This window comes from Myotis davidii, unplaced genomic scaffold (genome assembly GCF_000327345.1).
Source record: "Myotis davidii unplaced genomic scaffold, ASM32734v1 scaffold6, whole genome shotgun sequence".
NCBI classification, from domain to species: domain Eukaryota; kingdom Metazoa; phylum Chordata; class Mammalia; order Chiroptera; family Vespertilionidae; genus Myotis; species Myotis davidii.
The window spans coordinates 14,146,573-14,170,772 of NW_006383011.1; the positions used below are offsets into that span (position 1 = coordinate 14,146,573).

General features: G+C 40.7%; 1 protein-coding gene across 1 annotated transcript in view; it reads left to right on the forward strand.

The window, feature by feature from the left end:
• Positions 1–24,200, forward strand: part of LHCGR (luteinizing hormone/choriogonadotropin receptor) — a 57,422-nt gene that overhangs the window by 15,592 nt on the left and 17,630 nt on the right. The window contains exons 2-7 of the mRNA XM_006778613.1: positions 4,647–4,718; positions 8,214–8,288; positions 11,235–11,309; positions 13,334–13,408; positions 13,497–13,574; positions 23,451–23,519. Coding sequence (XP_006778676.1) covers positions 13,552–13,574; positions 23,451–23,519 — 92 coding nt within the window. The 5' untranslated portion in view covers positions 4,647–4,718; positions 8,214–8,288; positions 11,235–11,309; positions 13,334–13,408; positions 13,497–13,551. The remainder of the gene's footprint in view (positions 1–4,646; positions 4,719–8,213; positions 8,289–11,234; positions 11,310–13,333; positions 13,409–13,496; positions 13,575–23,450; positions 23,520–24,200) is intronic.

Below are 24,200 nucleotides of genomic sequence, written 5' to 3' on the forward strand. Positions count from 1 at the left end.
TCTAAGTATTTTTCAACATCTGTGTGAAAGGCACTTGGGCAAGGTGGGTTTTGGCCATGTTCCAGGTGTCACCTATGCTACATTATTCATTTAGAAATCAAAGTTTAAAACTGTACAAAGGACTGTGAAAATGTAATAAATGTAAGCAGCTACATAGGGTTTCACAGCCATATTCTTCCACAGCCATCTCACTTTTTAAGAGGCAGAGAGAACGCCCCACCCTGCAAGTTCAAATTCACATTTGCCCACTAATCCTGGCTCTTTACTACTCATCTGAGATCCATAGTTTGGGAGGATGATTCTATTTGTCTGAGACAGAAAAGGCTGTCCTTCCTTTATTTTTCTTTGCTTTATGCATAGCTTTCATGCCTCTTTTGACCCTGAACAGCAGAGTCGCTGAACTGTCCTTGCCTTTGGCCTTTTTCCCCTAGTTCTCCTTGGTTTCTGTTCTATATCTAATGATTCTGATTGGCCTTCCCACAAGAGTCCCTGAAGTTCACAAAAGTCTTGGAATACATGTAGGCCTAACTGCAAAAAAGGAAGAAAAGGAGGAAGGAGGGAGGGAAGGGGAGGAGGAAACTCGATACATCAAAATAAAACTTTTTCTCTTTTCCATTTTTCTCTTAGGACAGAGCATTAAGTTGATTATATTTCTTCATTCAAGTAACATTATCATTGGTCCATTCAAAGTCCCTCTCTGTTTTCAGTTATTTATCTTATCCCCTTCTCCTACTTCCTTTTGGCTCACCATGGGCAACCATCCAAATGTATGTTTATATGTTTTCTTTCTAAATGTCTATGTTTGATGTGTATGTATTTTAATTCTGTAAAGATAGATAGATAGATAGATAGATAGATAGATAGATGATAGATAGATAATCAGTAATTTCTTACTTTTTTCTCTTATCACCATGATTCTAAGATCCACACATGATGCTCTGTGTGGATCTTAGAATCATGCTTTAGATCAGGGGTCCTCAAACTTTTTAAACAGGGAGCCAGTTCACTGTCCCTCAGACCCGTTGGAGGGCCGGACTATAGTTTTAAAAAAAACTATGAACAAATTCCTATGCACACTGCACATATCTTATTTTGAAGTAAAAAACAAAACGGGAACAAATACAATATTTGTATTTGCATGTGGCCCGCGGGCCGTAGTTTGAGGACCCCTGCTTTAGATGCTTGCTTCTCACTGCTGACCAATTAGGTAGGTGTATACTGTCCACATTTTACCATTCCCTCGCTCAGCAGAGGATACTCAGGTTGCCTCCAACCCACCCGACACCAACAATGTTATGAAGACAATCCTTGTACAGTTGCCCTTAAGTATCAGTGTGAGAATTTTTCTGGGATGCATGTGGGAGTAGAATAGTAGTGTAATTGAGACAACCACATTGCTAAAAGTTTCTGGCTTTGTGGAAAGAATCATAGACGCATCCATCAAAGAATAGAGCACCTTAATGGAAGTGCATTCAAATGGTCATGAATAAATCATGGGCCACGTGAACAAACACATTTAAATACAGGAGACAGACACTTGAATGCTTAGGAACTGCTGCCAATTGAAGATGCAATGGAAATAAAGACATAGCATCTCTCAAATAAAAATATAAATCAGTGGGGGGAAAAAACAGTTTTGGATTCGCAGAAACACATTCTCCACATGGGTTTAAGAGAATACATCTGTTGTGAAAAGTTCAGTGCCCCTACCTCACCCAACCTCTCTCCCCATTCTCTGGCCCCCAGGCCTTTATCTTGCCCCAGCCACAACCACAAAACTACCTGCTGTTCGCTCCATGGCTCTTTCATGGTGGGAACTCAATCACTCTGCCTTTCCTGCTCTGTGGCATCAACATCAACTTCAAAATTTTCATCTTGCACCAGGGATTTTTCCATAGTCACTGGGGACAGCCAGTGCATGATCTGCTTCTTTCACTTCTGTCTGACCTTTGCTCCTCATCCCTCATCCGTATAACAATCAAAATCCCAAACAACCTCCCTGGTCAAATCTGAGCCAAATTGCTCCTCTGAGAGCCACACCTCGTGCCCTTATGGAGGAGGAGACTGCCTGGGGAGAGGCTGAAGCCTGGGGGTTTCATTTGCATATAAATGGCTCTGAAGTGTTCAGTGGAAGCTTTTATGTAAACACTCTTCAAAATATGTTCTGCACTGCATTATCCCCAGCAATAAAGACTCTGGAATCAGAATTTGGCTGTCAGTTTTATTGATGTTGCATGGGGTACAGTAGAATACAGCTTTCTCTTCTGGAAATTTATTGACTTGGCAGTGCAGAGAGCAATAAAACTGTGTTTTTAATCAGTAAGCCAAGCGGACATGATTCCAGAAGAAATATAGGAAGCAAACATGCCATCGTAAGAAGATTTCTCCCCCACTGTCCCTATTCCTCTTGGATGCCCTGTTAAATGAGCTTGGGTATTGAATGGTGTACTTGGGGAGACTGTCTTCAGGAATAGATTCAGAGGACCAAGTTTGGTTTACTTCCTCAAGGTTGTACCATCTCTAAGAGAATCCTGAATGAAAGCATTTTTCTGCAATGAAATTGCTTTGCATTAGCCCCAGAGAGGAACTGTTGGTAAGATGCTTTGCAGGAGGAATATCAAGAGTGTGACATGCCTCCTCTCAAGAAAAGCAAGGTTACAAGGCCTGTCCCGCCACTGTGCTCACTGAAAGAGAGGGCATTACCTGGGTAGATGTCCAAAGGAAATGAAATCACTATCTCAAAGTGATATCTGCACTCTCATGTTCACTGCAGCATTATTTATAACAGCCAAGATAAGGAAACAACCTAAATGTCCTTTGACAGATGAATAGATAGAAAATATAACTATGTGACATATATAAACACACACACACACACACAAAGGAATAGTTTTCAACCATAAAAAAAAGAGATAAGAAAAGCTACCTTTGTGACAGTATGGAGTGAACCTGGAGGGCATTATGCTAACTGAAATAAGCTGGACAGAGAAAGACAAATATTGCATGGCATCACTTATATGTAGACTCTAAAAAAAAATTGTTAAAGTTGATTCATAGAAACAGGGAATAAATAGAATGATTGCCATGACCTGAGAGAAGAAAATGTAGAGGTCAAGGGTACAAACTATTAGTTATAATAAGTTCTGAGGATCTAATATACAGCATGGTGACTACAGTTAATAATACTGTATTGTATACTTGAAAGTTGCTGTGAGTACATCTTAATTTAAGTATTCTCACCACAACAAAAGTTAACTATTCATAATGTATGTGTATATATCAAATCATCATATTGAACACCTTAAATATATATAAGTATGTTTGTCAATTATTCCCCAATAAAATTGGGGGGCAGGGGAAAAAACAAAAAGAGTGGATTGGAAATCGCATACTTTGGCCCAATATTGCCAGTGGGAAGAAAATTTGGACTCAATCTGCTTAGTCCTGTTACCTTGTTCAAATTACTTAATATCTTTGTGATCCAGTTTCTTCTGCTTTAAAGGGGAACATCTACTCACTCCATTGTTGAGTAGCCATAACAAGGTTATAGGTTGGTGTGCATCACTCACACAGCACCTTATACCAGCAGCAAATCTCTCTGGAACTGTAAGACATCTCACTGACTCAAATCTGCTCATCATGGAGCTTCTCTGTCCCGGCAGCTGAGGCAGTCTCTGATGCATAGATAATGAAAAGCAAGGCAGCACCTCCCACCTCTGTTCTCATTGTCATGATATTCTTGTCCCACCTGAAATGTCCTGCTCCATGCCCCTTCTCTCTGCCAGTCCTAGTGCTAAAATTTTGAATCACTGTAGGTGCTTGATAAATGTTGAACATTCATCCCTACCTGGCTGATGCTTTCTTCTGAGTTATCTTAACTCCAAGTTCCTTTATCACTTGTACATCATCCTGTTCTAGTTTTTGCTGTTGCTGAGTAATCATTCTATTCTCAACTGTTATGTAATGCATAATTTTTATCTCAATTCAAGAACACTTAGATTGTTCCTCTGGATATAAGTGAGTGCCTGAAGGAAATGTTCTATATAGATGTTTCCCAAAAATGGCATGTGATGCCCATGTGATTTAACCATATTAGCAAGTGCTCTTGGGATAATAGGCTGCCTGGAGAAGATGGGACATGTTCTTAATAGATCTTCCCTTCTCCTGTCTGCCTAATTTTCAGTTGTATTTTTACCATTTGTTTCTCCACTCTACCCAAGAAAGCTTCTTTTCTACCCTCCCAATCAAACTTATAGGACCACTTTAGAACTATGTATTAACTATTTACTTGGTGCGAAGCCCTGTCCTTCACATGGGTTATCTTATTTTAGTTTTATAGATGAAGAAACTGAAACAGAGGGCTTAGATGACATGATCAGGATCACATAGCCAGGTAGTAAGAGAGTGAGGATTTGAACCTGATGTGTCTAATCCCAAAGTTCAGATTTTAACCAAAAAATTACACACTGTTTGATATAGACCAGCAATATTTCATGACACATCTCTTTATGGATATAAGTTAGAATTCCCAACCTAAATTCAGTTGTTGAGAGCTCTGTAGTCACACACACACATTTTATTCGTGAACTTAAAAGGCACCCAATCTTAAAGTTTAAACTCTTGGCTTTCCTTTTTTTCTTTTCTAGATCACTCACCTATCTCCGTATCAAAGTAATTCCATCTCAAGCTTTCAGAGGACTTAATGAGGTCATAAAAATGTAAGTAAGATACTGCATATTAAAAGACATTTATAATTGGAATAATAAATTTTTCCAAGGGAAAGCATAGTTGACAGGGGATCATTTTTCTAGGAGAGAAACTATATTTTGGGAAACCTAGTACTTTTATCTTATTAATACAAATAATATCTAGGAATCTTTGAAGAGAGGTATGATTTTTCAAGAGTCATTAAAATCTAGATAATTAACCTTGCTTCAGTGAACTGAATGTATTTTGATAAGTGATGGTAAACTTCTCAAGTAGAAAAGATGATAGATTCCAATCATAAAAATTCTCCTGCTACAGTAGTTATTTCCTTGTGTCACATTTTTAGATAACACCACATAGAAGAAAACGTGTTGGAAGTTCATTGTGCATGGAAAGATAATCTTTGTATCTAAAATATAATAAGCAATGACAAAAACACAATACTTATAGCCTTATTGATCAGAGGTATTTATCAAAGTGTAGAGCAGCCTGAAAAGGCAGTGTGATCTCACATTTGTTCAGATGTAACTTTAATCCTTTGCCCTGGGTCTCAGCTTCTATGGTCCAAGACTCCATACATGGAGAGAGAACTTTCTCAGTACTCCAGGATTCCGGTATCCTCCTTAATGTTAGTCTGAGTCAAAAGACCTAAGGGGCCTTTTCTGATTTTTAACAATCCACTGGGCTTTCAAAGCAATTCCAGCTCCTTGAGGAACATCTGACTCTCTTTAGGATATTAGCAAGCAATCAGTATAGTAAAAATAATTCCTTAAGAATTAGTGCATATTATGAGAAATTCACTGCAGGTTACAGAAATGTCAGTTTGCTTGAACCTAATTCTTCTCTTCTGCGCTCACATTTACATGGTGAGTTTTGAGAACTTTCAATGCATTGAGACCTCCTGGTAAAAAAAAAGGCAGCCACAGTTAAATAGGCAAACCATTAGGTAGGAATGAGATGAATCAGCCCAGGAATGATCCATTACTGTGTTGTTCATAAAAGGCATTAACTGCCCTAGGCTCAGCCTTTCTGTGTGCTAAAGCTCTCATCAAATCCAAGGCCTTCAATGAATGTTAACCTTAAAAAACACGCAAATGTACAATTTGTGAATTTGAGACATTTTTCTTAGCTGGCAGTAAATGGTAGTTTATGTTGGGATTTTAGAATAACATTGACATTACCTACATGCTTGGAGGTGGTATATGGCAAAACTGTTTCCTTTACTTTTGTGTCTTTTTTAAAAAAAATCAATTCACTCATTAATCTATCCATTCATTCATTCCCAATGTGCCAGGCATTATGATGCCACCAGGGTTCAGAAGTGAATGGGACATACTCTCTGTCCTCAATTTGCTAACAGAGAAAAACAGTCAAAGAAATAGACAGTCACAACCAGAAAGATACTATGTGCAGGAGGTGACCATCTTGCTTTTGCCTCAGAACAGGATTTGGGTTGAAACAACGAATTCAACCCAAATGAAAACCTCACGAAAATGATGAAGTTGGGAACCCAGATAGCCTGATCCTGACCCTGAAACATTCCTATAAACAGTAGGTGCCTCTGGTGCAGCCACTCTGGAAAACAACATGGAGAATACTCAAAAAATTAAAAATGGAACATCCTTATAACCCAGTGATTCCACTTTTGGGTATATATCCTAAAAAACCCAAAACATTGCCGAACCGGTTTGGCTCAGTGGATAGAGTGTCGGACTGCGGACTGAAGGGTCCCAGGTTCGATTCCGGTCAAGGGCATGTATCTTGGTTGCGGGCACATCCTCACTGGAGAGTGTGCAGGAGGCAACTGACTGATCTCTCTCATCAATGTTTCTAACTCTCTATCCCTCTCCCTTCTTCTCTGTAAAAAATCAATAAAATATATATTTTTAAAAAAACCAAAACACTAATTAGGAAGAATATATGCACCCCTATGGTCATTGCTGCATTATTTACAATGGTAAAGACATGGAAGTAAACCAAGTGCCCACCACCAGATGAGTGGATAAAAAAAGCTATGGTACATTACACAATGGAATGTTATTTGGTCATAAAAGAGAATGAAATCTTACCATTTGCAAAAGCATGGAAGAACCTGGAGGGTATTGTGTTACATAAATCAGCCAGAAAAAACAAATACCACATGATTTCACATATATGTGGAATCTAAGAACAAAATAAATGAACAAACAAAACTGAAACAAACTCATAGATACAGAGAATAGACTTATAGTTGCCAAAGAAGAGGGAGTCCAGGGACTGGGTGAAAAAAGTGAAGGGATTAAGGAATACAAATTGGTAGTTACAAAACAATCGTGGGAATGTAAACTACAGCAAAGGGAATATAATCAATAATACTGTAATAACTATGTCTGGTGCCAGGTCAGGCTGAAAACTTTGTAAAGTATATGATTATCTAACCACTATGCTATATACCTGAAACTAACACAAAAAAATACTAAGTTTGAGTTAATTGAAAAATTATTTAAAAGAAACGATACAAGCATAAATGAAAAATAAATGGGAAAAAACAATAGGCGCCTCTCCTCTCAGAAACTCAATTTGCTGTAAAACAAGGGAATCTGACTAGATTTTCTCAAAGGGCCTGCTGACTTCTAATAATCTATGATGCCATCCTATATAATAAAAGACTAATATGCAAATAGACCAAACTAATATGCAAACAACCAAACAACAATCACTATGACATGCACTGACCACCAAGGGGCGTGCGCGGGACATGGTGGGCGTGGGCAGCAGGCGGCAGAGTGCAGAACATGGCAGGCGTCAGCCGCAGTGGGATGGTGGAGCAGGAGAGTGGGGGCACCAGACCAAGGTGGGGTGTTGGCCGCAGTCATTGAGCTGATCCTCTGGTGGTTACTCAAAATTCTTTGCTCCTGCATGCTGCAGTCCTACCCTGCACTCACACCTGCTGGCCCCAATTGCCTCTGAGGGCTTCTCCACCTCCCCCTGCTCCTGAGGGGCAATCAGGGCAGCAGCCACCACTTGCACTCACTGACAGCGCTGGCCCCAATCGCTCCATGCCATCAGCATCAGTGGGTGTGAGCGGGGCCAGCACGAAGACAGCAGGAGTGGGGCTGCTGGCAGACAGAGGACCGGGGGGCCTCGGTGGGAGGGGCCAGGAAGGGGCATGGAGAATAGGCCGAGACCCACCCCTATGCCCACAGCAGCCTTGTGGCCCACAGTTCCTTTCAAGGTGCACAAATTCATGCACTGGGCTCCTAGTGTCATAATAAACAAGAAAAAAAATCCTGTTGTAAATAAACAGGGATTACTGAACCTTGCATTTCAATAGCACATGGGTTGTAGATGCCCATCAGGGCTCCTAAAGGGAGGTGTTAGCACTTCATTATGTGAGGACAGCTAAAGGTGCCACTGTTCTTTTTTAAAAAAAACACCCCAGTTGTTGGGCCACATACACAGCTGCTTATGATGCAGACAGTCATTTATTTCATGTTTTTTCTTTTTTTTCCCCCCTCTCTCCCTAGTGAAATTTCTCAGAGTGATTCCCTGGAAAAGATAGAAGCTAAGGCCTTTGACAACCTCCTCAATTTGTCTGAAATGTAAGCATCATCTAACAGATCGTTTACTGCTGTACACTATTACTCTCACTGGCTGGAGCCCACTCGGTTTTTGTATTCAAGCATCCACTGCTAGGAAGCCAAGAGGAAAAGACTACAGCAATTACTAGGTCTGGGCAGGCACTAATTTCGCTCACTGCAGTGGCCTGAAGGTTGCCATGGTGACAACTGCTTCTCCCTGAGAGCTGCATAAACTCTGAAACATCACAACACAAAGTTAAAAATTAAAATTGCCATTGTGGAGTCCTGCCAAGTAGCTCTTACCTTATGGAAGGGAGGGTATGGAGTAGTTGGGGTGGTGGGAAAATTTAGAAAGGAGCTTATAGCTCATGAATTAGTTCATGGGGAGCTGTTTGGGCATATTCATTCATTCAGTAAATAGTTCTTGAATACCTACCATGTAAAAGTCCTGTGTTGGGCATGTGTATGTTGGGTTTGTTGTTATCGTGATGTCTTAAAATTGATTCTTCAAAATTATCCTTTCCAAATTATTTTCCTCCAATTAATGAAAAGGATGGGAGAACTCTAGCTTAATTCAGTTTTTAGCTCATGAACTTTGTGTCCCAAAGGTAAACTGACTTGCCTGATGTCACACAGCAAGTTAACTAAGACTATAAATCAGGTCATGTGACTCTGAAACTGGGTCTGTTACTGCTGTCTTGTTTGGCCCAAACCTGAATGTCTATAAAATTCACTTGCATAGGAGTTTCTAAAGTTAAGGAAAGGGGAAATATGTTGGCAACAGTTTTTAAGCACTTATGCTTGGCACTTATTTCTTCTAGGTTGTGTCATTAAATCCTCACAACCTCCCTGTAAAATGGAGTAACTACCCCTTGTGCTCAGGGGAAGGAATGGAGCCTCAGGGAGGTCAGTGACTTGACCAATGTAGTGCCTCAGACAATGGCAGGTTTGGGATTCAACCTCAGCCTGTCTTTCTTCAAAGATTGTGCATGTGCCACCATACCAGAAGACCTCCCTATGAATGGTCCAATTAGCAATTATCTAAAGAGAATAATTAATAAGTATGATAATGACCTGCCACATGTCCAACCAAGGGCCAAATGCTGCTGGAGTACAGAGGAGGTAAAAATACAAATCTCCCCCAGGAGATGAGTGTGGCCAGGGGAGTGAGAATAACTCACCAAACAATTATGAGAAATCCACAGTAATGAGCATTTAAGTACTAAAGGTATATCTGGACTTGTCTGTGAGGTAAAATTTCTTGGGGGGCTCATTACAATTATAGATGACAGTCTATAGACCTAGAAATCCGCAGGTCTAATAGACTTCCCGAGGGATGCTGATTCAGCACAGCTTACGTTGAAAACCACGAGAGCAGCTTCAGGTAAATAAAGCTTCTCATGATGCAAAGCAACATTTATCAACAGCAAGAAAAATGAAATGCTCTAAGGGAAAGTTTATGGACTTTTCCCAAGAAAGGCCCTGAGATTAGGATGCTAGCTCTGCACAGGTTCTCTTTGCTTTGTATCCCCAGCACCTAAACCACACCTGGCACATATAGGAGCCCAATCAATGTTTGATGAATGAATGGATGGATGGATAAGTGGTCTAAGGTCAAACCACAAAAGATCCTTAAGAGATAAAATTCCCTTCCATCTCACTCACATAATACTTTATATAGCCCATGTTTGCTTGATTCGGTTGTAAAAACAATTACAACAAAATGTCACTCACCTTTAAATAATCAAAAGGACATAAAAGATGGAAATAGGCACCAATGGTGGGTAAATAAGGTAAAGTGGAATGAGGACTAGACTTGAAGTCAGGAAAAAACTGGGTTCATCTCCAAGTTCTGCTACTTCTCAGACAAATCATTCAATTTCCTGATTTCATCAACTATGGTAATTGTTCACATTGGTTGAAGACTTACTATGAACCAAACTTACACATTTATTTCTTTAAAACTGCCCTATGAAGACAGAGCTGTAAGTGACATATCCAAGTCATACAATTAGTAAAACCAAGATGTAAAACCAAGCTGACTCCAGAGTCCATCCACCTAACCAGTGCTCTATATTTTCTCTATACAAGAGGAATTATTCTTTCATCGAGTGGTTGTTGAATGGGTTAAGAAAGCCAAAGGCATTTACTGGCCTTTTACTGAAACCAAAGTAAATGGGACCCGGCAACTAAGGCCTCTTCTCATAGGGTCAATTTCACTGGTGGGACTAGGGAGAAGGACAGTTACACCACTATAATGTATGGCTGTACTTTTACACTTTGCAAAGCTCTACCTTGTACATTGTCTCTGCATATTCTATTACTACCTCTCAACCTGTGAAGTCGGAAGAGTGTGTATTATTATTTCAATATTACAGAAGGGAACTAGCTCAGGGAAGTTAGGAGACTGGGCATCATCACACAACAAATTATCTACAGAATAAGCATAAAATCCCCCAAATCCAAGCTCCTGGTCTCTGTCCTGCTGTTCCAGGGACTGGGTGACCATCTGGATAATTGGTCAGTGTGGCTGCCAGCCCAGTATGAAGAGAACCAATTTACTACAAGAGAGAGAAGCTAATTTGCTCATCTCTCCTGGGAGCAGATTCTCCCATCATCACCAGTGTGCAGGCTCCATAGTAGGGCAGGACTTACTTGGCCAGGAGCCAAGGGATCAATGCTGCTTGGGGAAAAGGGGTAGAGGGAGTTGGAACAGGGGTAGGGGGTAGAACAGATTCCCAGCTATGATGCACCTGCCTTGGCAGGATGTTGAGAGCAGAGCTTCCTGGAAATAGCCACTGGCTCTCACCAGGCCGCTTTCATCCCCGGGGTCTCAGGAGTGTCTCTCAAGCACTTGATTCTGTTGATGCTGTTTTCAGTCAGCATCCTCTGGTGACCATGGTCTCATGCATTCCAAACGATGCACATCTAGTAAACTGCTGCCTGTTTCCCCTTCTTTCTTTACAGACTGATCCAGAACACCAAAAATCTGGTATACATCGAGACTGGAGCATTTATAAATCTCCCCCGGTTAAAATACCTGTGAGGAATTTTCGTTTTTAAGCAACTGGGGTGGGGAAGATGGGGATCTGGTAAAAAGCAAAACAATTCCAAGGTTGAGAAGAATTTTTTTTAACCATATACTTGGAATTATTTTCATGTCTGTCTTCAGCCCTCTGATTTAGTCAGCATTTCTTGTCAGCCACTATGCTGGCACTTCCAAACACCTATAAGTGGTTCTCAACACTATCTCTGTCCCAAACAGCAGAGAAGACCATCACCTCTTTGCAGTGATTTTCAAAGCTGGTGGTAGGAATGGGAGCGGGGGGAGGGGGAGGGTAAGTCATGACACTTTAAAAGGGTGAATCAGAATCTCTAAGGTGAGGTGGTGATGTGGAGAGAGGACAGGTGAATGTGGAAAAGGCAATTCTGATTTGACCCCTATCCCTGGTTGAGAATCACTGATCTCCTTTATCTCATTTATTCCTTCATTCATTAAGTGAAAACATTTTAAGTATTGCCTTCAGGTAGGCATGTGCCATATAATCTAAACCATTATTTTGCATGTCCCATTAAGTCTGATTGGTCCACTAGTTAGAATTATCAGTTGAGGTCCACCCTAGCCCTGCAGATTCATTGCCTTACCAGCAAAATCAAAATTCCTGAAATTTGATACAATCTATAAATTTATCATTGTGGATCTTCTCACATATCAATTACTTATTCACACAGAAAAATAAATCACTTAACACAGATATCCTCGCTCTCTTCTTCCTGATAAATTAAATTTCATAAAATCTCCAGAGGATGCAAAGTGTCCAATGCCTACCACTTTTTTAAAAATGGAGGGGAGAAGAGGGACATCCTCTCTCTGGTGTTCAACGTCATCTGTGCAGTCTTGCTCTGGGGCCCGGACAGGAGCTGCTGCTGGCAATAGGGTAGCTCTTTTGGCAGCGCCAATGCTGGAGGATTCCTAACTCAAGTGTTCTGCTTTTCCAAACTTTCAAGGGGTCTACAGAACACATAAGCATCTCAGCATTTACCACTTTGGAAAAACATAATAAGAATCCCAGAGCCAAGTGTGATGACTGCAGCCCCTTGTCATCTAAGAATCACTGTCTTTATTAAATAGCATTTTCACCACCCCTTTAAAAAAAGGGATATTCCATCAACCCCCATGCACATTGCAGTCCAAGCCTGCACTGCTGTCACCAGCCACAGACAGGGCAGGATTCAGTGTGATCTGGGGTAGCAGGTAAGGAAGAGAATCCGAGAGAGCCAAAACAGAAACCTGGCTTCCTTTCATTGTCACCAGGGTGCCAAGCAGTTCATGTCAGTTGTCCAGAGTCCATGAGTGGGGACTTGAAACTCGGTTGAGTGAAATCCAGATGACCTGACTCCTCTAAAGGAATCCCGTCCTTGTGTAATAAAATATCCTTCAGTGTAACCCACCACTGAAGCCTCTCTCTTCTTTGAAGTTTAAGTAAAAGGGAGAGGAGGAGCCTTCAGTAGCTCAAATAACAAAGAGAATGTTGAATGATTTCAGTGAGATTTAAGGAAGACTTTCCTGAATCCCGGGTAGCTAAATAAAGGAAAATTTGCAGTGATAAGGGATATGGATTGCTCACAAAGAGATGAATCTTTCTGGATATGAATTGCTCACATAGAGATTAATCTTTCTGAAGAGTTTGAGTTAAAACCTGTCTACAATAGAGAGATGCTTTCTAGAACTATGAAGAGCATGGTCTAAACTAATTAGCAAAAGGAAACTGGAATGCAATGAAAAATAAACATAAATGAAAAACATCTGAAAGTTTGGTCCCAGCCCCTAGATCTCAAAATAGAAATCATTAGAGCAACTTCTCCCATAGGGTTAGGGGCTTTTAAAGTCTCACAGTCTTTGACATCTGAAAGTGTGACTGGTAAAGCCAAACTCAATATTTTAAAATTTAATGTGAAAATAGTATTTGCAAAATGCCTTTCTACTGTTTGTTTATCTTTATGCCGTAATAACACTCCCTTTTGCTCACTCTCTGCCCACATCCCCACCTTGCCCCAAATCACAGGAGCATTTGTAACACTGGCATTCAAAAGCTTCCAGATGTTACGAAGATCTTCTCCTCTGAATTTAATTTCATTCTGTAAGTACCAGGCTCATTGCTATGCATAACAGTTTCCTATTTGCAGCTAAAATTTGGAAAGTAAATATTTCTCATTTCATTCCTCAAGGGAAATTTGTGATAACTTACACATAACCACCATACCAGGAAATGCTTTTCAAGGGATGAATAACGAATCCATAACACTGTGAGTAACTCCCAGGTTCATGTTCTTCCATACAGCCTCCTGCTATTCTCATTTCTAGCTTAAGGTGATCTCTTTCTTGTCTTATATCTTGCCCCTCACTTGCTGGTGACATTCTTTTGGATCTAAAATGCCAAAGTTGAGAGGAGTTGCCTGGCATCAAATCTGGGTCATATGTTCACATCACAACCAGCCCACCCCGTCAGTTTAAAATTAATCAAATGGACCCTGAGGATTTACAGTGAAAAAATTTCCAACTGATGAAGTTGTTCATTCATCAGTGGAATGCTTTGCAGCTGCAAAGAGACAGCCTGGAGTGGTTAAAAGAGAGCACAGAAATTCCAAGTTTCATCTGAGAAGAGTTTGGAAGGATACTCTCCAAGTAGGTAGAATATTTGATCAATGGACCATCTTTCTCTCTCTCTCTTTCTCTCTCTCTCTCTCTCTCTCTCACTCTCTCTCTCTCTCTTTCCTCTCTCTCACTCTCTCTTTCTCTCTCTCTCTCTCTCTCTCTCTCTCTTTCTCTCTGATTTTTCACTGTCCCCTTGGGTGACTTTTATTTCTGAAGCAACACCATCAATGCCCAATTCCCTAAATCCCTTAATATTAAATTTGAAAATAATGTCTTCTTATTTGATCATCACTCATCAGGCTACCAGGCTCAAAGGCTCTATCCCCTTCAGGCTCATGTTCGTTCCACAATTATGGGAGTGGAACAAACAGGAATGAAAGAGCAGAAGAAAATAATAATTCATGGGATTCTACAAGCTCACAAGACCAGACCTCCCCACCAAAGTAACAAAACCAAAGATTCCTTTTCACACATATTTCAGCATGTGTACACAACAGCTACATGGTATTATTTGTGGACTATTAATTTGTGTTAGTACTGATTTTAAGATGAATAGTGCCTACCAGCAGGGCGTAATTGCCCCACTTCTGAAGTTAATGAGGATTGTGGATCCATTTCTCCCAGAGAGCCCGTGGGGGCAATGTGCTTTATCCCCCGTGTCTGCAAGGGGAGGGGTTAGCCTTGCTATTCAAAGTATAGTCCATGGGCCAGCATCTACAGGACCTTCCAAACACTGGTTAGAAATGCAAACTTTTAGGGCCATCCCAAACCTACTGACTCAGAATATACATTTTCACAAGATCCCAAGTGATTCACATGCACATTTAAGTTCAAGTGAGTATTGTACTAAAATAACACAAGTCACTCTCTTCACTGTACACCTGCCAGACTTCCTTCAGTCTGGATCCCTGCCATTGTCACATGGGGCACCTTCCTTTGACCTACCATTCAGAAGCTGCATCCTGGACACCATGTCTAATTTATATTCAATGCCCAGTGACCCATATTCAATTCTACTCCACACATCCATATTCCTCTCTCTCTTTCTGCTTTGGTTATTGTCCATGGCAGGATCATATTGAGGTAATAAGTGAGCTCACCCTCAAAGAAAGAGAGAGAGAGAGAGCATGGACTGGATGACCCTGAAATGAAGTAGTTGTAAAGCAAGAGGAGAGACATCTCAGGGTATTCTTTTATATCAGTGGATTCTAAAAATTGGCATCACTGGTACACTGCATTTGTATAGTATTTTTTACTTTGTGTAGGCATAATCCATAAACCAACACATATAATTATGTTATGAAATTTTGGCCAATGTAGTAACAGCTCAGTAGTGCAATTAAAAGAATACAGAGCAACAACAACAAAAAAGGTTTCAAGATAAATAAAATTCTTTACTTGTAACTCTTGAACACCAGGAAGGAGTCTGTAGTTACTGGAAAAACCTCTCTACAATCTTTTCACTCCTCCATTTCTCTCAAATACCACAGCTCTTCCAGCTGTTTATAAAGTGTTTCTCTGTTACATGTGGATCTGGAACTATTCATCCATCATATCCCTGTCAGAAACAGGGTATTTCAGAACAAACAATGAGTGGAGGGGTACTGCATGATAGGAATTGAGGGTCTTCCTGTGTCTTTATTGAGAACACAAAAGATATATATAAGATCCATGTACTCCAGTAGCTCATAATCTCAATGGGGAAAAACCATGAAATAATAAAAAGAATACAAGCCAGTAGATAGTCACTGTGAGAGTGTGTAGTACACAGAAATGAGAAGTCTTGGAGAAATCCTCTCAGGCTGGAGAAATCAGAAGAGGCTTCAGGGCAGAGCTGAGACTTGAGTCAGACCTCATAGAAGCAACAACATTTGTAATATTTATATAGCACCTATTAAAAGCCTGCACAATTTTTGAGTACATATTTTTAAATACCCATTTACTAGTAAGTTTCACAGCAACCCTTTGAGGTAGGGACTATCACTCTCATTTTTAGAGATTAAGTAATTTACCCAAGGTCAAGATATACAACCAAACAGTCTGTCTTGTAGTCATGGGCTTCCTCATTATGTTGTACCACATACTGAGAATAGGGAAGCAAGGAATCCAAGTGAAAGGCAGCATGTGCAAACGCAAGGCTGTGGGAGGAGGAACATAGGATGAGGGATATTCACTGGGAGTGAACAACCTGCTTAAGGGATGGGAAAGAGGTTTAGATCAATATGTTTACATAAAAAGGAATGGAAGGAACATTTGATTGCAGAGGGTCTTGAATGCTGGGATAAGGGGCTAGAGGCTTAGAAGTAACTAAATAAAGGTAGTAAGAAGAAACCACTCAAATAAGTTGCCTTTATTCAAAGATCATAAATAGCCAAGACTCCCTTTGATTTTGACCTAAATCTAAAAATAATCAGGAACCAACAGATACTCCTCTCAGATAAATGTACAATGATGGGAGTGGAACGAACAGGAATGAGAGAGCAGAAGAAAATAATAATTCATGGGATTCTACAAGCTCACAAGACCAGACCTCCCCACCAAAGTAACAAAACCAAAGATTCCTTTTCACACATATTTCAGCATGTGTACACAACAGCTACATGGTATTATTTGTGGACTATTAATTTGTGTTAGTACTGATTTTAAGATGAATAGTGCCTACCAGCAGGGTGTAATTGCCCCACTTCTGAAGTTAATGAGGATTGTGGATCCATTTCTCCCAGAGAGCCCGTGGGGGCAATGTGCTTCATCCCCCGTGTCTGCAAGGGGAGAGGTTAGTCATTTGTTTGGCACTTGACCTCGGCTGAATGGGCCCTACTGTAAGTGGAGGATCCTGTGGAGCACCCCCTTGGAAAAGGGTATTACTTAAAACGGAAAGCCTGGATTTTCTCAACTATAGAGTTCAGCTCTAGTTAGAAAATAATGAAAGTAAGCCCTCTCTCTTCATGAGTAGTTTTTGAGAATTTGCTTTTCATGGAAACCTTCCTGCCTCCCCCACCTAAATCTGTACCAACTGTGAGCTCACTTAAAAAAACAAAACACTTCACTTGATGCTGGAGAAGCTCAGTGGGGCTAATGCTAAAGCCATGCATTATACTTTATGTTCCTTTACGGCCCTTTGGCTTTCCATTAAATCTCCTCCAGATGCCACTTTGAAATGTCCCCCCTAGGTAAGCAGGATTTGGCTTCACCACCTCTAAAATATTCTAGATCACTGGTCATGCAAATCTCAAAAATGTGACAACCTTGATTCATATCAGAACTCCACAAAGAGAAGGAAAGGTCACAGCAACTAATTCTCTAAGACTAATTCAGAGAAAAGATGCCTGGCAAAGAATGACAAGATTTCAGGTTGCACCTGTGACAAGCCACAGACTGCTTGGCACTGAAATAGAAAGCCTGTGTTCTAGTCCTGGCTCTGCATGTAACCAGCCTTAGTCAAGTCACACCACCTCGACGTAACTCTGTCTCTGCCTTTCCAATGGGATTATTAATACCCCCTTGTATAAAGTCAGTCACACTGTATTGTCTGCACAGCACTGTCACAATTAAAACCTAACATTCAGCAAGCCAGTTGTTTAGAACACCCTTAAAACACTGTTGCATCATCTCATTTTAAATATTTTTATTTTGAAATTTTAAACTGGTAATTGGAGTCACTCTCTCTGTCTCCCCACTGACAAGTGGAACAGATAGTACTATGAACTCCCTATATACCTTACCTAGATTCAGCTACTATTTCCGGCTCGCCATGCCTACTCCATTTCTATATATGTAACTATATACAATACATTTCCCTTTGGCCAAACCATCCAAAAAAGTTTATAGACATCATGACACCTCATATCTAAATACTTCAGCACATATCTCCCCAAAATAGGGAAATTCCACATAACTACAACTAAGAAAATCAACATGAGTTTAATGGCAGTATCCAACCTATAATCCATATTCAAATGAAAATATATTTATAGATTTTTGAAACTTGGAATCTAATCAAAGTTTATGCATTGCATTTTTGCTATTATGTCCCTAGTCCTCCCAACATCACCTTCCACACCATCCTGCAAAAAACTGCCCTTCTTCCTTCCTCTGTTCTGGATGACAATGTCTGGATTCATTTGTCTATACTGTCATAACTAGATTCAGATCAATGTTTCTGCAAGAACACAACAAAAGAGATGTTATATCTCTCCCAATGCAAACCAGGAGGAACAGCACATCCCACTGTCCCACTACTTAGCCATTCGGTTAAGGTAGTGACTGATCTCTTCATTGTAAGGGTGCATATTTCCCTTTGTCATTAATAACTAAATCATGGTGGGATAATTTGAGTTTGTGTGACTATCCTGTAGCCAACAATCTTTGTCCAATGGTTTCAGCATCTGTTGATTATTCCGTTAATACATAGGAAAGTCTACCATTCCTCTACATTTGTTAGTCAGCACTCTTCTGTTAAAAAAAAATAAAGAGGTTTCCTTTTTCTCCCTTTCCTTCTCTCTCTCCCCCCCCCCTTTCATTCTTTCTTTTTAAGTATCACTGTGGAGTATGGATTTTAAAAACATTTTATTCACTATATTATAATCCATTGTTGTCATTTTTGGATGCCTATCACCTTTTTTTGTTACATATGATAAAGTCATGTAAGTTGACATGAACTTGGTGAGATGTGAGGAAACATAAGAATGCTAGTGCTGCCTGGCCAGCGTGGTTCAGTGATTGAGTGTAGACCCATGCAGGAGGTCACGGTTTGATTCCCAGTCAGGGTACATGCTCAGGTTGTGGGCTCAATCCCCAGTAGGGGGCATGCAGGAGGCAGCCAATCAATGATTCTCTCTCATCATTGATGTTTCAATCCCTCTCTCCTTCTCCCTTCTCTCTGAAATCAATAAAAACATATTTATATATAAAAATAGAACTTCAAGCCTGCTGAAAGGCAGGAGGCATGACCAAATCAGAGAGAGGGACCCCATGCCATAGAGGCTGCGAGCCCCACATGAATGGGGGAGTTCTGATGAACATTCAAAACTAGGGTCCTGGCAGCAGACAGTGGAGACCAGTGATAATTATCCCTACAACCACTGCCAGGGAATCCAGCACACAAGAGTCTTTATGCATGAGGAATTATTCCTATATAAAAGGACTTCAGCAAAGTAGCACATGGAGAAGACAGTAGCAAACTTAGGATCCCTATCCTTTGAGATGGTGTTTGTACAGTTGTTTGATAAAAATTTGTTGATAGATATACCGTCCTAGGACATAAATTCTAAAATAGTATGTTTTGCCCTTCAGCAACTGGGTCTTTTGAGTCCCTGAGAGTCTGTAAACATAAGTTAAGCTTTCTTCTTTGAAATCATCCAAAACTAGGTGAGTACATGATCCAAGAGGGAACTGTAGTATAACATTAATATAACCTAAGAAATGCTTTTACAGTCCAAAGAATATCTGGAGTTTGCTATAAGGTAGCATTCAGAATTAAAGTGTCATCTGTGGTTAAGTTCTAAAGTCTGAGTCTTATTTTGAATAAAAAGGTACTATTCTCTCTGTTTGATCACAAGTACTGACATTTGAATAGAGAACCTAGACAATGCTTTAAAGTAAGGTGCAGCTATCATAATAGAGGAGAGGAGGAGGAAAATTCATTTCCCAGCCTGCGACAGCATCCTCAAGGCAAAGGAAGCCTTTCTCATTTAAGTCTGACACCATAATGTTTTGGAAAAAAGTTATCTGAAGTGACTCTCCAGATGTTTGAATGGGCACAAAGCATTTTACAGGCCTGACAACATGAGGTCTCCCACTCACATTTGTAATTTCTCCAGAGTAAGGAAGCCAGTCCTTTAATCAAAACAATGCAGTGCATTCTATTGTGTGGGTCTGGTAAGAACAGAGACAAAGAGCAGCAGTTGAAAAGGAAACAATGAGCCATGTTCTTTGCAATATTGGCACAAGCAGGACCCAGGCTATTCAAAAAAAGACATGAAAAATGTCCAATTGCAAAAATGTCAATGATGCCAACACAGGCGAAAGGTGGTTGAGGGCTTTCAGAGAGTGAGAACATTTTGGGCAGCCCAGGCCACTGAACTGACCTGCTCCACTCAGGAACAGAGAGACCTCTACCCCAGTAGAGTTCATTTAAACAGTGGCTGCATTTCATGAAAATTCTGACCAGCACATGGAAAGGAAGACCCTTCCCTTCAGTTCTGGTAGGAGAGCTGGAGGCTATTGTTGAATATATGAATGATAGTAACAACACATTAAGTATTTACTGTGTTCCAATAAACACTCATTTCTAGTATTTAACATATTTACTCTTTTAATCCTCACAATAGCCTTTGAGATCAAAACTATTATTATCACCTCTATTTTCAGATTAGGAAATTGAGACACAGAGAGGTTACGTAACGTGCCCAAAGTAATTCAGCTCATAAGCAGTAGACTTGGATTCAAGCCCCGTCAGTTGGGCTCAGGGCTTGCAGGCTTAACTTAGAGCATTATAAGCCCCACCAAAAAAAAAAGTACAAAATCCCAAATGTATCAAAACTAGGATCATCAAGCTAGCAGTGATGGGGAATGGCATCCAGACAACTGCTGGCAGTTTTGCTTTGCCAAAATCAAAGTAGGGGCTACTTCTTCTTGATCCACTACACATGTAGCTTCATCACAGACAAGGCAAAGAAATCAATAAGGGGACTAGACTCTGGACTCAGTTTTGACCAACAGACCATCTGGTGTGCACTATGGAAATGATGAGAACTGTATGATCCTATGACATGCTCTAGGGCCGTGGTCGGCAAACTGCGGCTCGCAAGCCACATGCGGCTCTTTGGCCCCTTGAGTGTGGCTTGTCCTAAGCTTTAGGAGTACCCTAATTAAGTTAATAACAATGTACCTACCTATATAGTTTAAGTTTAAAAAATTTGGCTCTCAAAAGACATTTCAATCATTGTACTGTTGATATTTGGCTCTGTTGACTAATGAGTTTGCCGACCACTGCCCTAGGGCAATGGGTCCCAAAGTGGCATGCCCGGGCTCACTGGGAGAGCTTGCTATAAAAGCACATGCTCCTGGGTGCCACTGCCAGAGTCTGATTCCCTACGTGATTCTGATTCAGTGGATGGGAGAGAATGCTTTGATAAACACTGACCTAGCCTCTAAGAAATTCAATTTCAAAAAAGTTTAGAGAAAAGACAGGTAGGATTCATTCATCTAATAGAAACTGCTATAAATAACAAGATACTGCCAAATGACAAGATACTACTAAAGAATAATATTCTAAGTGTAAAACTTAAAAAAAAATCCAGTGGGACTAAGTGCTAAGGAGGCAAGAAGGTTGTTTTTGATTTTACAAGACAACAGATATAAACCAAGCTCCTATCCCCTCAGATTCTACAATTCAAATGGAGAGGGAAAATTAATGAAAAAATGGCATCCGGTAATGGATTACAGAATATGGTTAAAAGCTAGCACATGCAGCCTTAAACTCAGAAGACTCCCAGAAGGAAGCACAGGAGAGCAGGGGAAGCCAGGGAGGCTGCGGTGGGACAGGGCCTCTGCTCCATCCAGCATGATGACCGAGCCCCTGCTAGATAACAGGCAGCATGAGAGGCCTGAGGGGTTTGTGGAATGAATTCGTATCCTCCCCTGTTCTCTTTGAACTCAATCTAATAAGAAGACTTTACGAATTATTTCATAACCACTCTATTTTCTGAATTTCAGTGTTCAAATATTATGCTTCAACATGAGCCCCACTTCTATTTATTTATATGCTGATTTGTGTCAGGTGTGCTGGGGACTGATAGAAACCACACACACACAAAAATACATACATATTACACACAAACACTACATACATATACATATACATATACATATACATATACATATACATATACCAAGATAAAAGTGCTTTCAGGTGACAGGCACGTGGGGCAAGAGTAGGTGGAGAATATGTCTCAACTCTTGCTCACAGCACATCCCTCAGCCTGTTCCTGTCATGGCTGTGCAGCTGCAGCAGCCCTGTAGAGGGAAGATAGGACCCTGCCAGACACAGGACTTTAATTTTATGTTTTACCACAGCCCTTTCTCACCTAAGTCTTCCATCATTGCTCATGAAGAACTTACACCAATATTTCTACTTAAGCTCATTGGACTATGATTTGTAGTAAGAAATTTATCTTCTATAGACCCACTTGTTCATCCAATTCACTTAACATATACTTGCTGTACTCATCCCAGGTGCCAGCCACTGTTCTAGATGCAGAGGATTCTGCAGAGAGCAGATAAGTTTATATTCTGCTGGGGGTGGGTGGGGGCGGGCGTAGCTAATGAACAAGTATAACATAACTGTGGGTCAGATGGTGGTAAAGCAACAGAGGAAAAACAAATCAGAGAAGGGGGATAGGGAACGCTGAGATGCTGGAGGAGGGGAGGATGGTAGTTAAATAGGGCAGCCAGGAAAGGTGACCCTGCAAATCAAACACAGCCCGCAGGAAGAGGGAGAGGGGGTCATCTCAGGGAAGAAAAGTAAAACAACCAGCAAAACGGATGTGCTAGAAGGAGCCACAAAGTGTTTTCTGGTCCCATTTTTGCCTCCTGTGGGCCTTAGACAAGTCACTTTCCTCTCTGATCTTATTCCTTCTTCGCTAAATGAAGGGGTGCCACTTGATTCTTTTCAAGTTCCCTTCTGACTCCAGCATTCCCCAGCATTGATCTGTGTTCTAAAAAGCCTCCGGTGTCTTATTCTGGACAGACATGTATGTATGTGTGCGTGTGTGTGTACGTATATTTATATGTATATAACATACAAAAATTATGGAACAAAATTTCATAAACAACACTACCCTAATTGCATCCATTCTGTTCTAATCACTTCTATTTTATTTTTTAAGTGCTGATTGCACCCCACTATATTGATTTCATTATCCAATAATGAGTATTAAAGAACTGTTTACAGACATTGAAATCTTGGCTGTGGAGCCAGATATGGTACCAAAACTTACACTCGTCCAAGAAAAGGGATAGCTCACTCAGCACGGGAGTCTTCCTCTGCCCTTAACTTTCAGCAACCCAGAAAGCCCGGGTGCACACACAGGCCTGCACAACCGCAGGCAAGACTTGAGTGTTAGTCAGACAGGTCTGGCCTCAAATCCCACTTCTGCCACTGCTTTCTTTGATCTTCTGCAAGCTGCACAACAACACGAGGCTTAGGTTTCACATCAGGATAATGGAAATGACGATGAAGATTAAATCATATGCTATACATACAATGGCTGGCTAAGTGTCTGATACTTAATAAACATTTAAAGCTGGTGGTGGTGAAGATTGTAATGGTGGAGGTAGAGGCAAACTGGAGCAAAAAAACCCACAAAACTTCATTTTACCAGGACCTTAGAATCTAAAATGTTAGTGAAACACAGCTAAGACATGTGAATGCCAATAATTATCTTAGCAATAAACATCACAAGAGGAAGGATGTGTGATTCCAAACCGTTTCTTTCTATCCTAAACCCTCTCTCTTCCCTCTTCAGCAAACTGTATGGAAATGGGTTTGAAGAAATACGAAGTCATGCGTTCAATGGGACGACGCTGATTTCCCTGTAAGTACGCTCATTTCCCCAGCTCATGAATAAAAATGATATATTACTCTGGCTACCAGACCACATTCAATCTTCAGCAACTAACTCAGGACAAAAATAAACTTTCAAGTGGCTAGTCCTCAGTGTTTCATGCATGTTACTAGGCAACTGGCTGGCTGGAAACCCCAGAGCACCCTGATTTCAAAGATAGATGCAGCCGAATACATTGAAGTTGACAGCTTGCTGAAATATTCAACACCTACTTTAGGCACCGCCATCTCACAGCCTTCCTCTTAGCTCCCATGCTCAGGTTGAAGGTGTGTTAGAGGCAGCATGATTTCAGCAAAGAAATTCTTCCCACTGGCCCCACTGCAGAGAAATCGGGTAACTCCATTTACCAGCTAATCAGCCACAACAGACCCACTCAGAGTCCCATCTCCTTACTGCGGGGTGGGTGGGAGGTGGGCGAGGGGAGGGAATAGGCTGCTCATTTTCCACCAGGTTGAGGGAGCCAAGAATATTCACCACACCCTACTTGAGTCCCAAGTGTTAACAGCTTTTATTTTTTAATTTTTATTTATTTTTATTGATTTCATAGAGGAATGGAAAGGGAGAGAGAGAAAAAAAAACACCAATGATGAGAGAGAATCATTGACTAGCTGCCTCCTGCACGCCCCCACTGGGGATTGAGACCACAACCCA